This window comes from Heloderma suspectum, chromosome 4 (genome assembly GCF_057233095.1).
Source record: "Heloderma suspectum isolate Gila_16-S chromosome 4, 16-S_ref, whole genome shotgun sequence".
NCBI classification, from domain to species: domain Eukaryota; kingdom Metazoa; phylum Chordata; class Lepidosauria; order Squamata; family Helodermatidae; genus Heloderma; species Heloderma suspectum.
This window is the reverse complement of record NC_139461.1, coordinates 171,310,688-171,333,512: the sequence shown is the minus strand read 5'-3', so window position 1 is coordinate 171,333,512 and position 22,825 is coordinate 171,310,688. Positions and strand designations below refer to the sequence as shown.

At 45.9% G+C, this 22,825-nt stretch overlaps 2 protein-coding genes across 6 annotated transcripts in view; one reads left to right on the top strand and one right to left on the bottom strand.

Moving 5' to 3' along the window:
- Positions 1 to 22,825, bottom strand: part of CEP350 (centrosomal protein 350) — a 116,201-nt gene that overhangs the window by 81,483 nt on the left and 11,893 nt on the right. For all 5 annotated transcript variants that reach the window (XM_084851267.1, XM_084851263.1, XM_084851264.1 and 2 more), the window contains exons 2-5: positions 19,730 to 19,815; positions 18,855 to 18,898; positions 17,741 to 17,855; positions 5,644 to 5,767 (exon numbers count right to left, since the gene is read on the bottom strand). In XM_084851267.1, coding sequence (XP_084707393.1) covers positions 5,644 to 5,767; positions 17,741 to 17,855; positions 18,855 to 18,898; positions 19,730 to 19,802 — 356 coding nt within the window. In that variant the 5' untranslated portion in view covers positions 19,803 to 19,815. The remainder of the gene's footprint in view (positions 1 to 5,643; positions 5,768 to 17,740; positions 17,856 to 18,854; positions 18,899 to 19,729; positions 19,816 to 22,825) is intronic.
- LOC146347754 (U7 snRNA-associated Sm-like protein LSm10) lies at positions 3,068 to 4,339 on the top strand. The gene is made up of 2 exons (XM_084848272.1): positions 3,068 to 3,541; positions 4,154 to 4,339. The coding sequence occupies exons 1-2, from the start codon at positions 3,068 to 3,070 to the stop codon at positions 4,337 to 4,339; spliced, it is 660 nt and encodes a 219-aa protein (XP_084704398.1).

Below are 22,825 nucleotides of genomic sequence, written 5' to 3'. Positions count from 1 at the left end.
TCAGGCCAATTCGTTTATTTATTTACTGTCTACATTCCATGATAAAATCAAATGCAAAACAGCTTACAAATAAAAATGTGAAATCACAACAAAAATTAAAACAACCCTAATAAAACAAAAGAAAAAACAGCAGTAAAACAGCATTGTAAAACCCATATCAGCAAGAGCAAAACAACATTTCTCTCCACCCTGTTTTCCTCTCCTCTCTTCCAGTGATCATCAAGATTATATGCCCCTGGGAAGACAACAAGTACAACCAGTCCTCATCAGGCTACGGGGCAGGTGGGGAGGGTTTACTTTTCCAATTTACAAACAATTTTTGTTCTATACACCTGCAGAATAGGTATATGCAGAAACCCCTACTTTGACTGTGCATTGTCCTGATACCAACATGCAAGTTACCAGTTGCTTGGGAGAAACAATGGGAGAGGGCTATTGCATTTGCACCCTGCTTGTGAGCTTCCCAGAGGCATTTAGTTGGCCATTATGGGAAATAGAATGCTGGATCTTTTACCTGATCCAGCAGCGTTCTTCTTACATAACAAACACCGTTTGAGGCTGGCAGAGGACAGCCTCCTGAAACTTCCTCCTGCTGCGCTATATAATACTAAAGGGTTCTGACTTGGGGCTGGCTAGCAGCCCTGATTCTGAGCACTTTATTGCTATATATAGGGTCAGAGGATATAGCATCGGGAAGGACACATTGTTTACCTATAACTGTAGTTCATCGAGTGGGCATCTATGAACTCACACACATGCATTATGCATCTGCACAGAACAGCCACTCGGACCATTCTAGCGCTGAACAAAGCTTTAGGTGGGAACTCCGCCCACCCTTCCTATGCATGCTCTGGGCATGGCTCGCCCCTCCCACTCAGTTGCAAATTCATCACAATGGAGAAACAAATTAAGACTGGGGAATCAATGCAGAGGGTGGGGTGTGTGAGTTCACAGATGTTCACTAGAAGAACTACAGTTACACGTAAGCAAGCTGTCGTCCTCCTTTACGGTCTCTGTGACTCACACACATGGGTGACTGATCAGCAAATTCACTAAGGAGGAAGATGTCATTCCAACACTGTAGACAGAGAAGACCACCCTGCTGAAGGCTGCATCAAAAATGCTCTGGCATCCATACAGTAGTATTTAATGAAAGTGGAGTGCTAAGCCCAGTGTCAGGACCAGCTCCCTTACAACTTTAGCAACTAGACACATCTTAAAGAATCAGCACACTCTTTTATTACAGCATAACACAAGTATAAGCACCTCACCAGAGTCCCCAGATCAAAGTCTTTAGTGTGCCCAAATTCAATAAATTCAGGTAATCCAAACAGAAGCCAGAGGCAGACTCTATAATCCAGCGTTAAAATCCAAAGTGGGGTCTCAAACATGGGATTCAAGCCATTAAATAGTCCAGGCGTCCACACAAAGGAATGTCCAGGATCCAGCAACGTTGTATTCACAAATCAGTTTTGCCTCTGCACTACCTTTTATGCACAGGCAGAGCAACTAGAGATCCCTGCTTGTCAATTTAATTCTACTGGGAAACATAGCCTGGAGGCATGCACTTGGTCAACTTGCCTCTCTCCTCTTCAGTCAACGCCATTCCCTAGGAGATAACCCTGGGCATCCCTTCATTGGCTGACTCTATCTTCTGCTCCCTTATCGAAAAGTGTTCTTTGGCCCATGGCCCCTCAAGCTTTTCCATGACTACGTCCAGTGAGACTTGAAAAGGAACAGGTTACTCCCCCTCCTTGCAGCCTACTGTGAAACAGGGCAAAGACAAATTCCCAGTCCCCTGCCAATCCATATCTTGACTGGTTCTTAAATCATCTTCTATCTCTGTCAGACTCATCCTCTGAGACTGTGGCATCAGGGGCAGACATGATACCCAGGTTGCTGCACTGTATAGCTATGGGAGCAGGACATCCCGGAGAAAGGCAGCAGATGATATTATAGCCCTAGTCGAATTGCTGCATATATCTTGGAGGGTCTGAAGATGAGCGAATTGGTATGTCAGGTGTATTGTCAACATGATCCATTTAATGAAGCACCGTGAAGACACCGGGTGACCTGTCCTCAGTATGGAGTAACATAAGAACAGGGGGAGACTTGGAATGAGGCCATGAATTGCAAATAAAAGAAGAGAACCCTCTGAACATCAAGGGACTGGGTGCTTAACATTGGTAAAATGATGTCCTGAGACAAATGAAACTGCAATACCACCTTTGGGAAAAAGGAAAAGTCTGGTTGCAGGACCACTTTATCCCTGTGGAAGCTCATACTGGAGTGCACAGAGTTCACCTGCTCTGCGTACCAAGCTGATGGCAGGGAGAAAAGCTACCTTCATAGTGAGTAGATGAAAAGTCAGCTGTAGCAATCAGCTCAAAGGGCTTGGCTGTTAATTGCGTAAGAACTACCAGCAGGCTCTATGCTGGAACAGGTATGGCAGCTGGCGGGTAGATGTTGGCTAATCCTTTGAGGAAATGCTTTATGGGTGTGAGTAGAGGGAGGAGCCCTCAACCTTGGTGTGATTAGCTGAGATTGCTGCCAGGTATACATGGAGCAAGAACCACACCAATCCCGTTGCCTTGCAAGATAGAAGGAAATCAAGCTCTAAGGAGAGGTCGCAGGTTTCAGGCTGTTGCCCCTTGCTGCTCATAAATGTTGAGAATACTTTCTACTTAACACAGTAGGATACCCGAGTGGAAGGTCTGAGTGAGGCAGTTATGACTTCTAAGACCCCTTTGGGAAAACTGGCATGGCCCTGTAATGTGCCATTCCATGAGGCAAAGAGTCTCAGGGTCAGAGTGTCTGACTTGTTCCTGGTCCATGGTGAGGAGGTCCAGGAGCTGTGGAAGACAAGAGAAATGTGTGACTGAAGAGGAGAAGCAGAGTCACAAACCATGGCTGGCACGGCCACCATGAAGTTATCAGAGTGCATGACGATGGGTGAATGAGGAGCAAAGCCTTTTGGTGAAAGGCTGTCAGGGGAGGGGGCATTCGCTGCACATACACTCCGCACTGAGGTGGGAGATGCAACCCAGCTACCAGGGGGCACCATGCCATGGAGATCAGCCACTCTGTCAAGGAACGCACCATCTCTGAAAACAGCCTGGTAATCCTGCTGCAGGGCCTCCATGGACATGTCACCACAGACGTGTCATCCATGCGGGATGAGAGCATGGCCATGGGCCACATCACCAACACTGATACCTTTATGAATGTCTGCCTGGCTGAGGCAACATTCACTGACCGGTGTGACCGCCCTTCCTGGCTGGCTGACCTCTTTGTGACAGGAAGGAATTGTCACTACGTCCACATCCCTTATGACATTGACATCAGGGCCACAATCGAGAAACAGCTGCAGCTCATCCACAGAGTTTGTACTTTTGGTGGCCAAGACAACGGGAGGAAGGAGTTCCTTAGAAAGAGGGAGTTGGCGTTTGTAGTAAAATGGTCCACCGTGGGAATGCCTCACATATTGAACAGGTTCGAGTTAATCACTGGAGATAGCTCCCATTTGATGGTTTGGGATGAAGTGAGTCTGCAACAGCATTCATGGTGCCAGTGAGATGAATGGCGACAGGAGTGATGCGACAGGCTATGCACCAGTCCCAGAAGTTTAGGATGAGAAGCAGAAGCGAGAGGGAGTCTGTTCCTCCTTGCTTGTTGACATAAAGAGAAGAACCTTGAACTGGAAGTACCTGTTGTCCAGGGTGAAGCAGAGGAAATAACGAGAAGTCTGGTGGATGGTGATGTGAAAGTAGGCATTGCAGAGGTCTGTGGATAATCAGTCTACATGGCGAAGAAGAGTATGGATGTGACTGTCCAGATGTGTCGGGATCAGAACGCTCTCTCCCCCACAGACGACGTACATCCCTACACCGAACAAGTGCTTAGGATGGCATAGTCTCTTTGTCTAGGAATCAAGGCTCCCCGGTTCTGGACCCGGTGTCCAAAAGGGTCCAGTCGGATCTAACCCCACCGGTCACTATACCCACGTTGTCCAACCTTCTCTAAGTGATTAAGGAATCATGGGCTAAACCAACCATTGTGCCACCAATGTCTAGAAAGATCAAAAATCTTTATAGAATTCAGGAGGACAAATGCTCCCTCCTTTTCAAAAACCCTGCTCCTAAATCTATAATAGTTGAGACCTCACAGTCCAAGGGCTGACAAATGCCCCATTCGGCACCAGTCAACTCTGAAGGAAGTTAGACTCCATGGGTCGCAGAATGTATGCCGTAGCTGCCCCTCCATGGAAAGTGGAGCTAAGCTGAATAGTCGGGAGACTGTCGGCACTGGTTTGGTGCAGCTGGATGACGCCACCGTGTGAAGTGGCCAGTTCTGTGCAGCTGAGTCTGCAGCCTTCAAGGCCTGCTCCCACAACAGGGTGCAAAGATAAGCCATCCAACTTGTCTAGCCTATTTTGTGAAGGCCTGGCACTGCACACAAGAGTCAGTTTGATGTCCCTCACTGAGGCAAAGAAGACACAGAGAGTGGCCATCAGGCAGTGGGATTCTCCTGACACAGCAAGTACATTTTCTGAAAAAGGTATGTGCCCCCAAAGGGAAATGATGAGGTGAAAGTCAGAAAAGCCAAAGATGTTAACGAAGAAATAACAAGAAAACTCTGTCCTGCAGTTCCTCCAGTGGACCGTTATATGTTTTTGTACAGAAAAGCTATGAGAACATGGAGAATGTTCCAAATGCTCCTATTGCTGCAGCAGACAAAAAGGAACTGAGTAGGAGATGGGAGCCATGCCCAGAGGGTGGGTGGGACTCACACCTAAAGCTGCGTTCAGCTCTAGAATGTTCTGAATGACTGTTCTGCACAGGAGCACAACTCACAGGTGTGAGTCACAGAGACCATGAAGGAGAGTTTGATATCATGAGATGCATCTTCCACCCAAGCCTAATGAATGCCTGAAGGATGTGCTCCTCCTATATAGACCTGCCTGGACCTTAAGATAGTCTTCAGCAGTCCTTCTCTAGGAGCTTCTGTCAAATGAAGTGAGGTGGGTGGCTATTAAGAAGGCCTTTTCTGTTGTGGCACTCTGGTTGTGGAATGAGCTCCCCAGAAAGGCTTGTCTGGCACCTCTGTTGTGGTCTTTTCAGCACCAGCTGAAAATCTTATTTTCCCAGGGATTTTATTCTTTCAGTTTCTGTTATTTGTTTTGTTGTTGTTGTTCAGTCGTTAAGTCGTGTCCGACTCTTCGTGACCACATGGACCATAGCACGCCAGGCCTTCCTGTCCTCCGCTCTCTCCCGGAGTGTGCTCAAGTTCATTGTTATTTGTTAATGTATCTTAAATCTTTGCATTGCTGCTAGGTTTTATTTTGTTTTTTATTTTTGTAGTTTTTAACTTTTACACTTTTTAAATTTTATCGTGTTCTATTTTATGGTTTTAATTGTTGTGAACTGCACAGACAACTTTGGCTATTGAGTGGTATAGAAATGTAATAAAATGAATCAGCGAACACTTTCAGGAAACAAGTAGCTGTTAGGGATTGAAAGACAGGGTAGAAATCAAAATCAATCAAAAAATATAAGACTTAAAAATTGAGGGCACAGATACTATGCTTTCAGCTTGATTTCATAATCTTGAGAGAGCAAAACATTAATTTTCTTTCAAACTGACCTGAAAGAAACCAGGGGTTCACAAAATTCAACGTGTCCGCTCTTTCTTACATTGCTATCCAAAGTGGTAACACGAAGAGGGCAGCGGGGGGACCTCTCCTTCTTTTGGCTGGAAGACCTGGAGGCTGAAGTAGAAACCAAGGAATCCACAAGGCATCTCTGGGGGCTCAATTAGTACTTAAGCATAGTAATTAATTTTAACTGTTAAACTAAGCCCTGTTCAGGCCTTCCCCTGAAAGTGTGAGGGCTGAAAGTGGGTAGAATGATAGGGCCAGGCACACTGGCCCTGGCCTCTACCTCTCCCAGCTCCCAGGCCCCTCCCCCCTCAGTTCAGGCCTTGCCATGTTGAATCGGCAAGTTCAGAAAGGGAGTTCTACTGGCATTCACTTGAACACCAGTAGAACTCTCCATATGACCCCGGACCCTGTCATATCAGGGTTCCCAATTGCGTGGAGAGTTCTACTTGCATTCAAGCAGATGCGAGTAGAGCTCCTTTTCAGAACTTGCTGATTCAACACAGCAGAGTCTGAACTGAGGGAGTGGAGTGCACCCACTGGGAGACAAAGAGAGTGGGGCCAGCGTAAACACCCTACCCAATTTAAGCCCCCACACATTCAGGCAAATGCCTGAACAGGGCTTTATTCTTCAGTGTATCTAGAAAGCAGTTTCAAGCTTTCCGGAACAAGAGGTAAAGCAATTAGAGTGAGTAATGAGCTGATGTTTAAAACCTGTATATTGTTAAAAGCATAAAGTAAATATATGTACTCCAAACCAGTGACATTGTAATGCTTTGCAATGCTATTCTGAATTAAAGATCCCCACCTGAATCACAGTTTTGATGCTCTGGACAAATTATGATTACTAGACGGCTGCAGTAGGAGCAAAAGAGAAACATATTTCCCTTGCACAAACATTTATCAATTCTAAAAAAAAATCCTTTAGACTAACACTCTCCTTTTTATTGACCCAAAATGCATTACTCTAAATGAATTATTTCCTACTCAACAGAACCAACAATAAGGCCTGTCTTTTTCACTAGAAGAGGATTAAGTGCTACATGTCTAAATGGCAGTTCAGCTTCCATCAAATCCATGAAAATATTCACACTATGTGGATTACATGGAGTTAAGAAAATTAATTTGCTATTTTGAATGGGGTCCTCTGGTGAATGTTAACCACACTCCCTGCCCTCAACCTTGAGGAAAAGGAATATTAGGCACTTGAGGCACAGGTGAACTCAGTGGCACGGAGCACTTTTTATCAGCTTAGGCTGGTATACCAACTACGCCCTTATCTGGACAGAGATAGCCTAGCTACAGTTATCCATGCTCTGATAACTTCTCGTCTGGATTACTGCAATGCGTTATACGTGGGGCTGCCTTTGAAAACGGTCCGGAAACTTCAGCTGGTCCAAAATAGGGCAGCAAGATTGTTAACAGGGACTGGCCTGCGAGCTCATATTACGCCAGTACTTTTCCAGCTGCACTGGCTGCCAGTCCATTTCCGGGCCCGATTCAAAGTGCTGGTGTTAACATTCAAAGCCCTTAACGGCTTGGGGCCAGGTTACCTGAAGGATCGCCTCCTCCCATATGTGCCTGCCCGGACCTTAAGATCATCATCAGCGGCCCTTCTCCGTGAGCCCCTGCCGAAGGAAGTAAGGCGGGTGGCTACTAGGAGGAGGGCTTTTTCTGTTGTGGCACCCCCGCTCTGGAATGAGCTCCCTAGTGAGGTTCGCCTGGCGCCTACATTGTACTCCTTTCGGCGCCAGGTGAAGACCTTTTTATTTTCCCAGGCATTTTAGCTTTCTAAATTTTTATCTTTGCTGTTTTAAATCTGTATTTTAAACTCCTGTACTGCTGCTAGGTTTTATTGTGGTTGTATTGTTATATTGTGGTTTTAATGTTCTATATATTTTAAATTGTTTTATTGTGTGTTGTTTGGTTTTAGTTTTTGTGAACCGCCCAGAGAGCTTCGGCTATTGGGCGGTATAGAAATGAAATAAATAAATAATAAATAAATAAATATTAAAATCACTAAAGTTTAATAGGAACTAAACTGTGGGGAAAAGTAGTCACAGCCTTGTGAGCCATTAACTGGAAGGCTTTAATCATTTATGCCCATGAACTACTTAGGAATTCTAGTTCTAAATGACAAAGATAAGCCTAACATCTGTTCTTCTTGGAGGGAGCAATCTTATGGCCACTACTCAGCGGCTAGACGGCCATAGGATATCTGGTTTTCCGGGAACCAACCTTCCCCCCTCCCTTCTGTGCTGCCCCGTGCTTGCAAGAGGAGTGTGGAGCAGCCAAAAAGGGGTGTTCCAGGGCTGGGAGGGTGAAAACGCTGGTACGACACACCCTATGTGCCGTACTGGCAGCCTCCTCCCCTGCTCCGCCCTCCTGCAGCTAAACAGCCAGCAAAAATGCAGGGCAGGAGAAGCACGGAAGGAACAATCCCCTCCGTGCTTCTCCTGCCCTGTATCGGATAGGTGGTCACCTTCAAGTTCGGAGGCGGCCGCCTATCTGCATAGGATTGCGCCCTTAGTATACCTTTCAGCTTTGCCTTCACATTATGCAGTGCAAAAAGTGGTGCGAGTATATGAAATATCCCCATGAGCAGAAGCAAAGATACGAGCCAGCCTAAAGGCAACTAAGTCCACTGCTCAGCTGAAACTTAGCCCTACAAGTTAAGCATGCTATGATGGCACAATGTAGAGCAGTGGGGTTGGGAATCTTTTTCAGTCCAAATGCCAAATTCCATTCTGGGAAAGGTCTTCAGGACTGCATTTCATCTGGGGGCAGAGCCAAAGACAAGGTGAGCATCTTACCAATTTTATGCCTACTCACAAATAAGCAGGACAAGGCTCCGCATTTTTATTTATTTATTTATTAAATTTATTAATTGCCCACCTGGCTGGTCACCCAGCCACTCTGGGTGATGTACAGCATATAATAAAACAGTTTAAAACAATAAAATTCTACAACAAAAACATTTTCTAAAATACCCTAACCCACCCCAAATGCCTGCCTGAACAACCACGTTTTTTAATGCATGACGGAAGCTCATTAAAGAGGGGGCATGGCAGAGTTCCCTAGGGAGGGAGTTCCACAGAGTGGGAGCCACCACAGAAAAGGACCTCTCCCTCGTCCCCACCAGTCTAGCTGTCCTGGCTGATGGGACAGAGAGAAGGCCATCCGAGGCTGATCTTGTTAAGCAGCCTGTCTGGTATTGCTGGAGGCGCCCCTTGAGATAGGCTGGGCCGGAACCATATAGGGTTTTAAAGGTCAAAACCAACACCTTGAATTTGGCCCGGATAACAACTGGTAACCAGTGCAACTCCTTCAGCACTGGAGTGATGTGATCTCACCGGTGGCTGCCTTTAATCAGGCGAGCCACCGCATTCTGTACCAGCTGCAGCTTCCGAACCGTCTTCAAGGGTAACCCCACGTAGAGCGCGTTACAGTAGTCTAAACAAGAGGAGACCAGGGCATGTACTACCGATGGGAGCAGATGGTCGGGAAGGAAGGGGCGCAGCTGCCGTATCAGATGGAGTTGATACAGCGCTGTCTGGCTCACAGCTGACACCTGAGCCTCCATGGACAGCTGGGAGTCCAAAATGACCCCCAGGCTGCGAACCTGGTCTTTCAAGGGTAGCCGTACCCCATTCAACACCAGGTCAACATCCCCCAGCCTCCTCTTGTCTCCCACCAAAACTACCTCGGTCTTGTCAAGGTTCAGCTTCAGCTTATTCCTCCCCATCCAGCCACTCACTGTCTCCAGACATTTGGACAGGGATTCTACAGCCAACCTTGGTGAAGATTTGAACGAGAGATAGAGCTGCGTGTCATCTGCATATTGATGACACCGCACCCCAAACCTCCTGATGATAGTCCTCAGCGGCTTCACATAGATGTTAAATAGCATCGGGGAGAAGATGGAACGCTGTGGCACCCCACAAGTGAGTGGCCACGGGTCCGAAACCTCCTCTCCCAGTGCTACCCTCTGGTATCTGCTGGAGAGGAAGGACCGGAACCACCACAACACGGTGTCTCCAATGCCCAACCCCTCCAGGTGGTCCAGGAGGATACCGTGGTCAATGGTATCAAAAGCCGCTGAGAGGTCGAGGAGAACAAGGAAGGAGCATTCACCCCTATCCAGAGCCCTCCTCATATCGGCGACCAAGGCCATTACTGTCGCAAGCCCAAGCCTGAAGCCTGACTGAAATGGGTCTAGATAATCGGTTTCTTCCAAGTGTGCCTTCAACTGCATTGCCTCCACCCGCTCAATCACCTTGCCCCAAAATGGCAGATTTGAGACTGGGCGAAAGTTGTTCAGAACTTGGGGATACAAGGAGGGCTTCTTTAAGAGCGGTCTTATCACTGCCTCCTTAAGGGCTGATGGCATCACTCCCTCCTCAAGGGAGGCGTTCACCACTGCCCTGATCCCCTCACCCAGTCTCTCTCTGCAGCCCATAATGAGCCAAGATGGGCAAGGACCAAGTAAGCAGGTGGTCGGCCTTACAGATGAAAGCACCTTGTCCACTTCATCAGAAGGAAGAAGCTGGAACCGATCCCACAAAACCGGTTTGCCACAGGCCGCCTCTTGCTCACTAACTGTATCCACAGTGTGCAGAGTAACACTCCTAATCTGATCAATTTTATCTGCAAAGTGCCTTGCCAAGGCCTCACAGGAGGCCTTAGAATGCTCCAATGGTTCCGGAGCCACAGGACTGACCAGGCTCCGGACCATTTGGAACAGCCTCCTGGGACAGCACTCTGCAGACGCAATAGAGGCAGCATAATATTCCTTTTTTGCTGCCTTCATCGCTACGTGATAGGCTGAAGTTACAGCTCTAGCCCGTGTCTGATCGTGTTTGGAGCGAGACTTCCACCACCGGTGCTCCAGCCGTCTCACCTCCTGTTTCAGAGCTCGTAACTGCGGACTGAACCATGGTGCAGTCCGAGCCCTGTTCAGGGGGAGAGGGCGTTTCGGACCACCTGATCTAATGCCCCAGTGATTGCGGCATTCCAGCCACCCACCAGGGTCTCGACCGAGTGGCCGTTGGCGTGCCCCAGAGAATCCCCAAGCGCGTTCAGGAATCCATTTGGATCCATAAGACGCCTGGGGCGAACCATTTTAATGGGTCCTCCACCCCTGCGGAGGGGTTGTGGAACCGAGAAGTCTAATATCACCAGATAGTGATCTGACCATGACAAGGGGGTGGTGGATATACCCCCGACTTCCAGACCACTCCCCACTTCTCCAGAAACAAACACAAGGTCTAGTGCATAACCGGCTACATGGGTGGGCCCAGTTAGAATATGGTGCAGCTCCCAGGAAACCATGGTCTCCATGAAGTCCCGAGGTGCTCCTGTGAGGATGGCCTCTGAATGTACGTTGAAGTCCCCCAACACCAGTAAGTTAGGGGACTGTACACGCACATCAGAGACCACCTCAAGCACCTCCGCCAGGGAGTCAATTGTGCAGCGGGGTGGACAGTACACGAGCAGAATCCCCAGACTGCCCTTCGGGCCCAACCTCCAGTACATGCACTCAGCAACCTTGGTCACCTGGAGAGGGGGTCTGGTGAAGACCAAGGACTCTCGGTGGAAAACAGCCACTCCCCCTCCCCAATCCCCAGCCCTCGGCTGCTGTGCATACAAAAATCAGGCTGGACACATGGCTGCAAGGGTTGCAGCAGCAGCCTCAGCCAGCCAGGTCCCCGTAATACATGCCAGGACTGCACCCTCATCCAGGATCATGTCATGGATGAGGGAGGTTTTCTGGGTAACAGAATGTCTAATCAGGAATGAATCGCTCAGCAGCTTTTTCCCCAGGCCCTGCCCCCTCTACCTTGTGGGAAGCCACGGCCTGCCAGTGGAGGCAAACAGGGTCCCCCAAAGCTCAGGCAACCTTAAGAAAGGGTTTGCTGAAAGTAGCGTGGCAGTGGCAGCAGCAGCATCCTCAGCACAGTCTCTCTGTTGTTGGCTAGGAGGACCATTCTGAGCATGCCCAGAACGTTGCCCCAGCAACAACTACTGTTGTTGTTGTTTTTCTTGAAGGGCCAGGACTGGGGGAAAAGCTTTCAGATATCACAACATTTAGAAGACTCGCTGGAAAGCCAGAGAAGACTCAATAGCGGTCCCTGGTTGTGAGCTACAGAGTGAGGACACCATTGGCCATTCCCATCAACCCCATCCCAACCTATGGAGAGGGCTGAAAGACAGCAATGAGGGCACCTGAGCTAAATCACTTGGCTGGCTCTGAGCCAATCAAAATTGTGGGTGGGTGTGTGCTTGCTCAGAGTCAGTGATCATGATTCTTGGAACAAATGGATCAGCATGTTGCTTCCTTAATTCTGAACTTTGTTTATTTACGGCATAATTTCCCTGAGATTTTTACTCTAAAGTAAGATGTGGGGTCCAATCCAGATAAGGACCAACATATATTTTTTTTGGAGGGGGGTTAATCCAGCTGCTTATTTCTTGTTCTCAACCCCCTCCCCATAGGCGTTAAAAAAGGGAGGAAGTGGAAATTTCCATTCACCACAATAGAGGATTTTTATTTCTCTTGAAAGATACAGAAAAGTAAGATTTTTACTATGGAGTATATGTGTAGGACCCAAGCCAAATCAGGACCACTATGCATGACCGTGGGAGAGATTTCAGGAAGCAAGCAGCAGGATAAAACTCCCCATCCCAGTCATGCATGGTGGTCCTGATCTGGATTAGGCCCTATGCACTTACTGTAAAAAAAAAAAAGTGTCTCAGACAGAATGAGGCCCAAAGTACACATTCTACTGATTGTGTTAGTGTAGCTGAGCCTCCTATTTTTCTTTACTTTCATGTAAGCACATGAACATTGGATCAGGACCACCGTGCCTTGGAAGGGGAGGGTTTAAGCTTTCTCCACATCCATTTTCATCCTGAAATTCCACTTACCCTCACGGGGGGGGGGGGGGGAATCATGCATTAATTCCAATGGAGGATTTCCCCCCATTTTTTAACCCCCCTCCCAGGCAAGGGGTGGGTTGAATTTCAGGATGAAAATGGGAGTGGGGGGAGCTTAAACCCTCCCCTTCCAAAGTGCAGTGGCCCACGAAAGAAGTTCAATGACACTAACACAGAATGTGTAGTTTGGCTCCGAGGCTGGTTGAATATGAGAGAGTCAGAGAGAAAGACAGTGAAGAGAGAGACCAAATGAGTAAAAGACACACGCACACACACAGCAGAAATCTGGCAGGCCAATGCAACCCAATCCTATGCAAAGACATTTCCTCTGAAAAAATTTATCGAGGGAGCAATCCTGTGGCCCTGAGACACTGTCTGAGGGGCCATAGGATACTGGGGAATCCAACCTCAAAAAGGTGAGTGAGAGATCCAACCCCCCTCCCCCTCGCAGCTGGGCATGGAAAGAACCATGCCAGCTGCCCTCCAAGGTCAGAAAAGTGACCTTGGAAAGGAGGAAAAGTGCATGTTTCGGTGGGAGTGGAGATGAGGAGACTGGAGAGGCCAGGATACAAGCTATCCTGAGCCTCTTCCAGCCTCCTTCTCTCCCCCTCCAAAGTGCTGTTGCTAGACAGGCAAAAGGCCTGTCTACTGAAAAATGCAGTGTGATTTTGTCCTTAGTAAATGAACCTTGCTGTCAGGGATTGCTAAGGTATCCCACTGAGTAGTGAGGCAGCAGAGACTCCTATGCAATCCACAAAACCTTTATTCAGTTAATAACACCTCTTCACCCCTGTAGCATTACACCTAATTAGCTAAACAAAGCAAAGCAGTTGCCTGTCAATTCAAATGGATGGTTTCCTGCCATGCCCAGGCTTTTACTGGGCTCCTCCTTCAGGGAGGGTCCTCCTGACCCAACTTCTGAGAGGCAGCCAATCTGGCAGACATCATCGTCTCACCTCCACCTGCTTAACTCTGCGTCCGAACTCTGGCATCTGTCAGTTCCGGTGCTCCCTCCCTTGCTGACAAAGGGTGAGTTCCCATAGAGAGGGGGGATGAATCTCTGTACCTGGGCCTCCTGTTTGATAAGCCCCTGGGAAGATTCATCCCTGCCTCTTGGATAGTCCTGGGAATTTCCTCCCCTGCTCCCTATCTTGGCTGGGCTTCTTCTAGCTCTGCCTCCTAATCTGAATCGGACTCTGAAACAAGACCAGGAAGCTTGAGCCCAGTCCTCACACTTATTTCCCATTAAGTGCTCATAGGATGACAGCCTGACAGTATAATCCTAAAACTGTTTACTCAGTAATGTCTCAGTGAGCAGCACACTGGGGCAGGGGCTTACTCTCCAGTAAGAGTGCTTAGGCATGTACTATTAGGAGTATCTCAATGCATTTCCTAATGAAGAACTATAAATATCAGTCTGCTTTCTAGTTCTTAAGAAATACAATCCATCTCCTCTTACTCTCCAAAATCTGCTTAAAGTGTGCCTGTGTGTGTGGCAGGGGGATGTCCAGAAAAGTAGTGAACGCATACCCCAATCACTTTTTAGCCTTTGTCTGATTATCCCAAAAGCTCATAGAAAGGGGTATTAATACATGTAGATAGTTCTGCTATTTGCCTTTTAAAAGAGAATAAAAGTCAAGGAACAAGAACACTCTCGTGATTGAGGCAATTAAGTTAACAGCTACCGTGGGACTTTCCCTTAAATATATAGGCCAGGCTGCAAACCCCCACACAAAAATCCAGTCTGCCCCTAGTGAGAGAAAGAGAATGAAAGAGGCTGAATGAGAGAATGTATGTGTGTATGTGAGGGAGAGACTGAATGACAGAGAGAAAGACAGAATGAGAAAATGTGCTTCTTGGACTGTGTTCTCTTGTTTTATGTGAATGTGATGTGAATTGAGAGAGACAGAAGCAGCAGCTAGTATATTGCTTTTTCAACATGTTTGCGGGGGTGGTGCAACCCTCTGTTTTGAACGCATGATCTTGAAGTAAATTTCCATACTTTGGTTTGTCTTCTTTATGCAATGGGTAGCTGCTGAAGCAGAAAACTGTTGATTCAAAGGAGTGGTTATATGTATTGCTGCACCCAACTCTCTACATTGCATTCTTGATGTCAACATTAATGTGCCTTGGTTTGTCCTTTCTGTGCAGTGGGTTGCTGTAGGAGCAGACAAGTATGAATTCAAAGGACAGCTTTTGTGTTTTTGTGTATGGGCTCAAAGAACCACTTTTGTATTGTAGTATGGGTCAGAAACAACACAGACAACCTACCATTAGCTGTCCTGTCCTCTGCCCCTCCAGGTCCAATAGGCACTGCTTGTAGGGAAAAGCTCATATCTCTGATCAGCAGCTGATCAGAAATAAGAGGAGTTCCCCACTGAGCACTGAGAAAGGGAGCCATTTTTAGTGCTCAGCAGGGGAAAGCATTCCAGTAGCCAAAAAAGTCTTCCAAAAATACTGGGGAAAACCAATGGGGAACAGATCAAAGGTAAGTGGGGCGAGGCTTTCAAAGGGAGTGTGTGTCCACCAGCAAAGGCTACACAGGCCAGATTAGGCCAGAGCTTCCCCAACCCTGATGTTGAAGCTACATGTCACTTATATTCCAAACTATGTCAGTTATATTCATTAACTGTCAGTTCAACCTAGATGTTACCAAAGCATGATGTTACCAGAAGGGGGCAAAGCTGGCACACCTGCCTTAGCTATAGACATTACTGCACATCATAGATGTTATTTAGGGCTCCAATAACAAAGCTGGACTTATCAGCATCCCTATGCCAAAAAACCGGTGCTTCAGGGGAAGGAAGTGTAACCCTATCCAGAACAGGGATGGACCCCACCCATGGTCAGACAACCACCTTCTTCATTATGGTCGGGCAACCAATTTCTTCAGCATGAACCTCCTCCCTCTACTCTTAGGCCTTTCAGTGGAATCCTACTCAGATTCATTCACCATCCATCAGAACTATGGATGATTACAGCAAAGAACAGGGCTTTTTTTGGTCTTTCTGGAATATATTCCCACAAGAGGAATATATTCACATGGCCTGTACAGACTGTGAAAGCCTTGTTTCAGAAGGCACTTGGCTCACCAGCTATGCTAGTGGGCTTGGTGCTGTTGGTCTCTCCGCCAACCAGACCATGATTAGTTGTTTTAAATGGTTTTAATTCTGTTACAACTGCATTTTAATTGTTCTTAGCAGCCTTGGGGCCAGTTCCTATGGCCAAAAAGTAGTATAGTATGACATGTTTACCGTTTCAGATAAAGGATAAGCACTTGTGTTAAAATATAGCTTTCAGGGGGGTTGGCATTCTATCGTACAATACATCACCATAGGCAATTTTATAATGACAGACATTAAAGACTTCTAGTGCTGCAAAATGTAATCCTACTAGAAATCTTATGAAAAAGCTCCTTGACAACAAATTCAGAGAACTGCCCAAAATGATCTCTACCCTTGTTCTTTGCAGTACTTCCAGACATCAGTCAGCACCCAAACAGGAGTCTCAAAAACTAGTACTTTCTTATTGCAGGCATTTAGAGCTCCTTCCATGTACCATGATACATGACAGGAGCTCTTCTTCCCATGCCTACTGGTTCTTCTGGACCTCTCAGCGGCTTTCGGTACCATCGATCATAGTATCCTTCTGGATCATTTCTCTGGATTGGGCTTGGGAGGTACAGTTTTAACGTGTTTCCGGTCCTTTCTGGAGGAGCACTCTCAGAAGATGGTGCTGGGGGCCTTCTGTTCCACTCCATGGCTATTGGCCTGTGGGGTGCCACAAGGTTCTATCTTGTCCCCCATGCTTTTTAACATCTACATGAAACCACTGGGGGAAGTCATCAGGAGGTTTGGACTGAAATGTCATCAGTATGCAGATGATACTCAACACTACCTTTTGTTTCCATCTGCACATCCCAGGGAGGTTGTGGAACTCTTGAACCAGTGTCTGGAAGCTGTTTTGGGATGGATGAGGGTGCACAAGCTGAAACTTAATCCAGACAAGACGGAGGCACTGTGGGTTGGAAACCAACTACTTTGGATGGAGGTTTACAACTGGTCTTAGATGGGGTTGCACTCCCCCTGAAAGACCAAGTGCGCAGTCTGGGAGTCCTGGACTCTCAGCTAACTGGGGAAGCCCAGGTGGCTGTGGTGCCCAGGAGTGTTTCTTACCAGCTTAGGCTGGTACGCCAGCTGCGGCCCTATCTGGAGAGGATGGACCTTGCCTCAGTTATCTATGCACTAGTCACATCCAGGCTGGACTACTGTAATGCACTATATGTGGGGCTGCCTTTGAAGACGGTTCAGAAACTCCAGCTTGTGCAGAATGTGGCCGCCCAAGTATTGGTGGGGGCGTGGTGATTCGATCACATAATGCCTATACTGCACCAGCTGCATTGGTTACTGGTGTGTTTCCGAGCCCAATTCAAAGTGCTGGTTTTGACCTTTAAAACCTTAAACAGTTTGGGACAAAGTTACTTGAAGAACCGCTTTCACCCATATCAGCCTGCCTGCACTTTAAGATCAGAAACAGAGGCCCTTCTCACTTGCCCACCTGTGAGCGCAATCAGGTGGGTGACCACATGTGAGAGGGCCTTCTCTGCAGGGGCACCACAACTTTGGAGCAAGCTCCCTTCAGAGGTCTGCCATGCTCTGTCATTGCAGTCTTTTAAGAAGGCCTTGAAAACATATTATTTTACCGTGGCCTTCTCTTGATATGACTGCTGTTGTTGCTGTTACTGCCGTTATTGTTGTTGCTGGTTTTATTGTTGGCTTTTATTGTTGTTTTTATGGCTTTTAACTGTTTTATATATTTTATTACTGTAAGCCACCTTAGGAGGGTTTCTGCCCTGAAAGGCAGACAAGGAATGTTTTAAATAAATAAAAAAATAATAAATGCCAAAACTTCTAGTCTTCCCATTCCCAAACATCGGGATTGTGTGCATAAGGCATCCCAATTCAGGGTAGTATCCAATCTTAGTTCTATGTAGAACAGATCCATTAAAATTAATGAGACTTCAGTTAGTCATGACTAACTTCAGTCTCATTCATTTCAACGGTTCTACTCTGTGTAGGACTAACAGTGGATAGTATTGAGCACTCATGAATTCATTTGTGGAAAAGCCCTTCTGGTCTCAATACATACCTTTCCTACTTATTTTCCTGGTAGTACCAGCAGATGGCTTCTTGCTGTCCATGACAGAATCCAACACAGCTGTGCTGGTAGGAGCTACTTCCAGTTTGTTCTCAATGTGCTGCAACTAGATGAGATAGATTAGATAGGCAGATGATAGGAAATAAAGTATTGAAAATCAGTCTCACATTCATTTAATAACATAAAACAGGCAAACCACAGCTTTACAAATTGAATGGGTTTATAAAGGATAGTTGAAACATCCCCAACCCAAGAAGAATAGAGTTGGGTTTGAATTAAGGCTTTGTACAATCAAGCATAGTCTTTGATCAAACTGGAATCCACATTAGTTCCAAGTAAGGTTTTATTGTAGAAGTTTTTTTACATGTGACATTTTGCAAACACAAACAATAGTTTAATATATGGTCCTGTTGAAATAAATGCACTAGAAATGAAACTTGTACACTGATTTTAGACTCCAAATCTAGCTGAAGTATAAGACAGCATATAACTTAAAAGTTCCTGTTCTTTCCATATAGCTGTTCAATCTGAAGGAGCAAAGGTCTAAATAATCCAGCTCCACTTCAGGGACTGTTACAATGGCTTACACTGCTGCAGCTAATGCAATACCCTCTCTTTTGAAAGAAGGACTAAGCAAAGCAGCTGCTTCTGTTGCCAAAGGGACACCATTTGTTTTCCTTCAAGAAATCCATGTGCTGGTTTACACACTGTTCTTTTCTAGAAGCTGTTGAGTCATCTTCACTTTTTCTCATGAAACACAAACTTGCTCAGTGCGGTGCAGAGGCAAAGGCAAAAACTGACACAGCAAAATCCCTTTTCTACTACCGGTATAGTCCCAGCTTCACAACAATCAATTCCAATCAGGACACCTACTCTTGTTTCTATGCTGTCTGGTAGCAGAGTGCTAAGGCTAAAGGTGCTAAAGGAAAAATGTTACTGAAAGAGAATGCATCTGAACCTTTTACTGCTCTCTAGCATTTCCAAGCCACTCACACACACAAAATCTCGATTTTCATTTTTAATAAGTTTAGAACTACGGAAAAGTATTGTGTCCAAAATGGCTTCTATTGGCTTTCACATATTTCAATGCTACAAGAATACTTACTGCTGCCTTAGTCTGTGAAAAAGCATCCCATGCTGTGGTTAAGTCTGTACAAAGAAATCAAAGCAAATTCCTGTTAGTTCAGCCATCACCTTCATGACAAATATTTTGCATGGCTTAATAACATTTTTAAATTAGACTTTCATAGTTGCAGTATTATTTTTTTCTCAGCATGCATAATTACTTGACCTTGTCACCTCAAAGGAAGAACAGGTGCATCCTTTTGGCAGGAGCAGGGAATCACACAGAAGGTCATGCTTTAACTTTTTATTTGCACAGGACAAACTTATATTTTTTCTAACTTACTGCAATGATGCTCAGTGCACAGAAAAACTGCATAAACACATTTTTAAAATTAGATGGCATATAAAATTAGATAGCATATAAGCCCCTCAATCTCAACACCATTGGCTTATAAAAAAGATGCTAATAAAAAGTAGTCAAAATAATTAGCTTCAGCTAGACAATCATTATACCTAAGATTCCTATATTTTAAGCAGCTTATTTTCTACTAGTTGTAGGATAACTGCAGACAGATTAAAGAAGATCTTTTGTTACAGACCATGCAACTTGCAACTTCCATTAAAAGCTATACCAGTTCCTTGTGGCTATTATAACTGCAGTTTTAACACTCTTCATTGAAAAGTTTGCAAGCGGCAATCTGAATGCATATTAACAGAAGCTGGGAGCAATGAAAGAATGCCAACATTTTGGCCACTTTCCCTGATTCACTAGTCATTTGTGTTCCAACACAGATTTGGAAGCCACTGTTTCATGTATGGCAAGTGGCACAGCATAAGCAAATGCTGCCAAATTTTAAAGGGACTCTTGACAAAACAGCTTTCACAACGTTAGGCGGTAATAAAATAAACCCAAACCTCTGATGGAATCCCTGCTCTGGGAGGACCTTGGATTTTGTAAAGGCATCTCCTTCGGTTTGTTGCTCCACATCCTGTCACTTCACCTATAGCACAAACACAAACATTCACTGAGGGGTCAGTGAATAAAAGTACATAAGTGTATTCAGTGAGTAAAATGTATAATTTTTACCTTTATGAGTGGAAAAAGCTAGATCTAAACCTGCAAGATATATTATCTCAAGTCAAGTTCAACACAGTAATTAAAGACTGTAAGTAGAGTCATGCTACCAAGATTTATTTAGCATCCCCCACTTCCCCCCTGCATCTGATAGCCAGGGATATGCTGCCTTTATACATGAAGGTTCCACTTTGCTATGATAGCTCAGCCACTGATAGAGCTATCCTCCATAAATGAAACCCTTTTATAAGAAAAAGTGACTGCAAGATCAGATCCCACAGCCTCCAATTCACATGGCAATCTTCTTTGAAAACTATGCCACTACTCCAAGACAACCTTTATGATTATCCTAAAAAAAGTCACTTGCAACTAGATTTCAAGTTTACTTGTGAATTGTACCACAAACTCAAGGACCGGGCATTTACACGTTTATAGCTTTGCCTATGTGGAAGGAAACTCTCCACATGTGCTCTGTGACACTGATTATACAGTTAACACACTTACTGGGCATATGACAAATGAACAATTTATAGAATCAAGCGTTAGGAATCAACATACTTCAAAATGCCAAAATTGGTAACAGGTTACTCACTTTTCAAGCATTTACACTCTTCCTACCAAATCATCCCTCTACATTTTAGAACCTAATATGAAATTAGAACATTCTACCCACATATACCATTCAAATCACCAATCAGTAAAGAAAGCATACATGGATCAGAAAATAAAATGAAAAACTACTTCTAATCCAGGGGTGGGGACCCTTTTTTGGCATGAGGCCCAAATTCCAATTTGGGAAGGGTCTTGGAGAGGGAGACACATTCCAGCAGCGGGTGGGGCTAAGGGCACAGGGACAAAGACAGAGTAGGTGGGACCAGATGTAATTTTTAGCAGCTTGGACATTTTCCAACCCAGCATACAAAGCACAGCTCAATTCTATGCATCTCTACCCAGAAACATGCCCCAGTGCAACAGGTTTCATGCACAAAAAGCACACCTTAATTAAAGGACTGGATTTGCATGTCATGGTAAGCCACGGTGGTTTATAAGCTACTAACGGTGGCTTATAAAACCACTGTGGCTTATCATGTCATCTGGCAGCAGTTTCCCCCTACCAGGCTGGCTTATTTAGCCCAAATAAGCCACCCTGATACGCCACAGTGTGCAGTAAAGTTTATTTAAGCCACTTTGGTTTATTGTGTCATCTGGCGCTCCACCATAGTTAAAGGGCATCAGCCAGTGTGCCACTTGGCAAGAGTGGCAGAAACCCCTCCTGCTCTTGCCCAGCGGGCAGCGATCACCATTCATGATCACGCCCAAGCTGCTGCCTATGCCCCCTTCCTGCTCTGGTCACAATCGGGTGGGGTCACCTTTTTTTAATTTCCCCAGCCCCATTTTTGCACAAAACAGGGCTTGGGTAACTAAAGAAAAATCTGGAAATTGGGAGGGGGAAATCCACCCCCCCACACCAAGGACTGTTTTGGCCCCACAGTCTTTGACAGAAGGTGGATTTTGCCCAGCCCCATCCTGATTTTCTGCTTTGTTTCTTTGGATTTGGGACCACTTTTGCGCAAAAGGGGTTTCAAGTCCCCCAAAAAGTGAAAATTAGGGGTAGGGGGGCAAAATCCACCCCCCACACACAAGGACTGTGGGGGCAACACAGTCCTTGGCAGCAGGTTGGATTTCGCTTCCCCCACCCCCCATTTTCACGAGAACTTTGAAAATCTAATGTAAGTGAACGAAGCAACGAACTCCATTCACTTACATTAGATTTTCAAAGTTCTCCTCCCGAAAATTGGGGGTGGAGGGGAAAAGCCCCCCCCCCAAGGACTGTGTTGCCCCCACAGTCCTTCGTGGGGGGTGGATTTTGCCTCACCCCCGATTTCTGGATCTTTCTTTTTTTACCCAAGCCCCATTTCCCGCAGCAACAAGGCTGGGAACATTAAAAAAAGGGGACCCGAAGTTTTTAGTGGCAGACAAGTCGGGTCTGCTGTCAGGTCCCCTGGGATGCATGTTGGAGGACTGAGCGTGAGGGAGGGGGGAAAATAAGCTACCCACAGTGGCTTATTTGCCCAATCATGTGATGGACACAGTGGCTTATAAACTATTGTGAGTAGCTTATAAACCACCATGGCTTAAAGTGACATCCAAATGTGGCCAAGGTATGTCTATTCAGAATTAAGGCCCAGAAACGGAGCACAGAAGTAAATCACATAAACGGCCTTTTAAAACACAAGCCTCTGGTTTCCACACCTTCTCCTTACAGGACTGGTTGAAATACCTTTAAACGTTAATGGTATTTAAAGAGTATTTAAATGCCTTTAAATCCCCTCTTATCTCTGATCACTGATGGGTTTCCTTGCATTGTGCTGAAGAACAGCTGTTTCTTCAGCACTCAGCAGGGAACTCCCAGCTCATGTCCCAGAGCTGGGTTTCCTGCACAAGGCTGGAGGGAAAAGGGGAAGGGCCTGTGGAAGAAGCTTGCAGGCCAGATGGGGAACTCCTAAGGGGTCAGATTAGAGTCTAACCCTAAAATGCAGACAATATATGACTATGTTGATCGGTCTTCTTTGATAGATATTGAGGGGACAAGAGTTTTACAAAATAAACATCAAACTGAGTTAACTGTAAAAAAAAAAAAAAAAGTAGTCCACAAAGCTCAATTCAGCAAAGGCAGACACGTTATAAATGGGGAGAAACTGACGCAATGCAGCATAGGCAGGAGCTACTTCTGGAGAATTCAGCAGATCTCAAACATCATCTATTATCTCCTTTCAAATTAACCTGGGTCCCAAGCTTAAAACACAAAGCTGAGCTGGAAACTGTGCAGGAAAGGGCAACCAAAATGATCAAATGGCTGGAGCAACTGTCCTATGAGGAATGGTTTCAACATTTGAGGCTTTGTAGCTTAGAAAAAAGGTGAGGGGGGACATGAT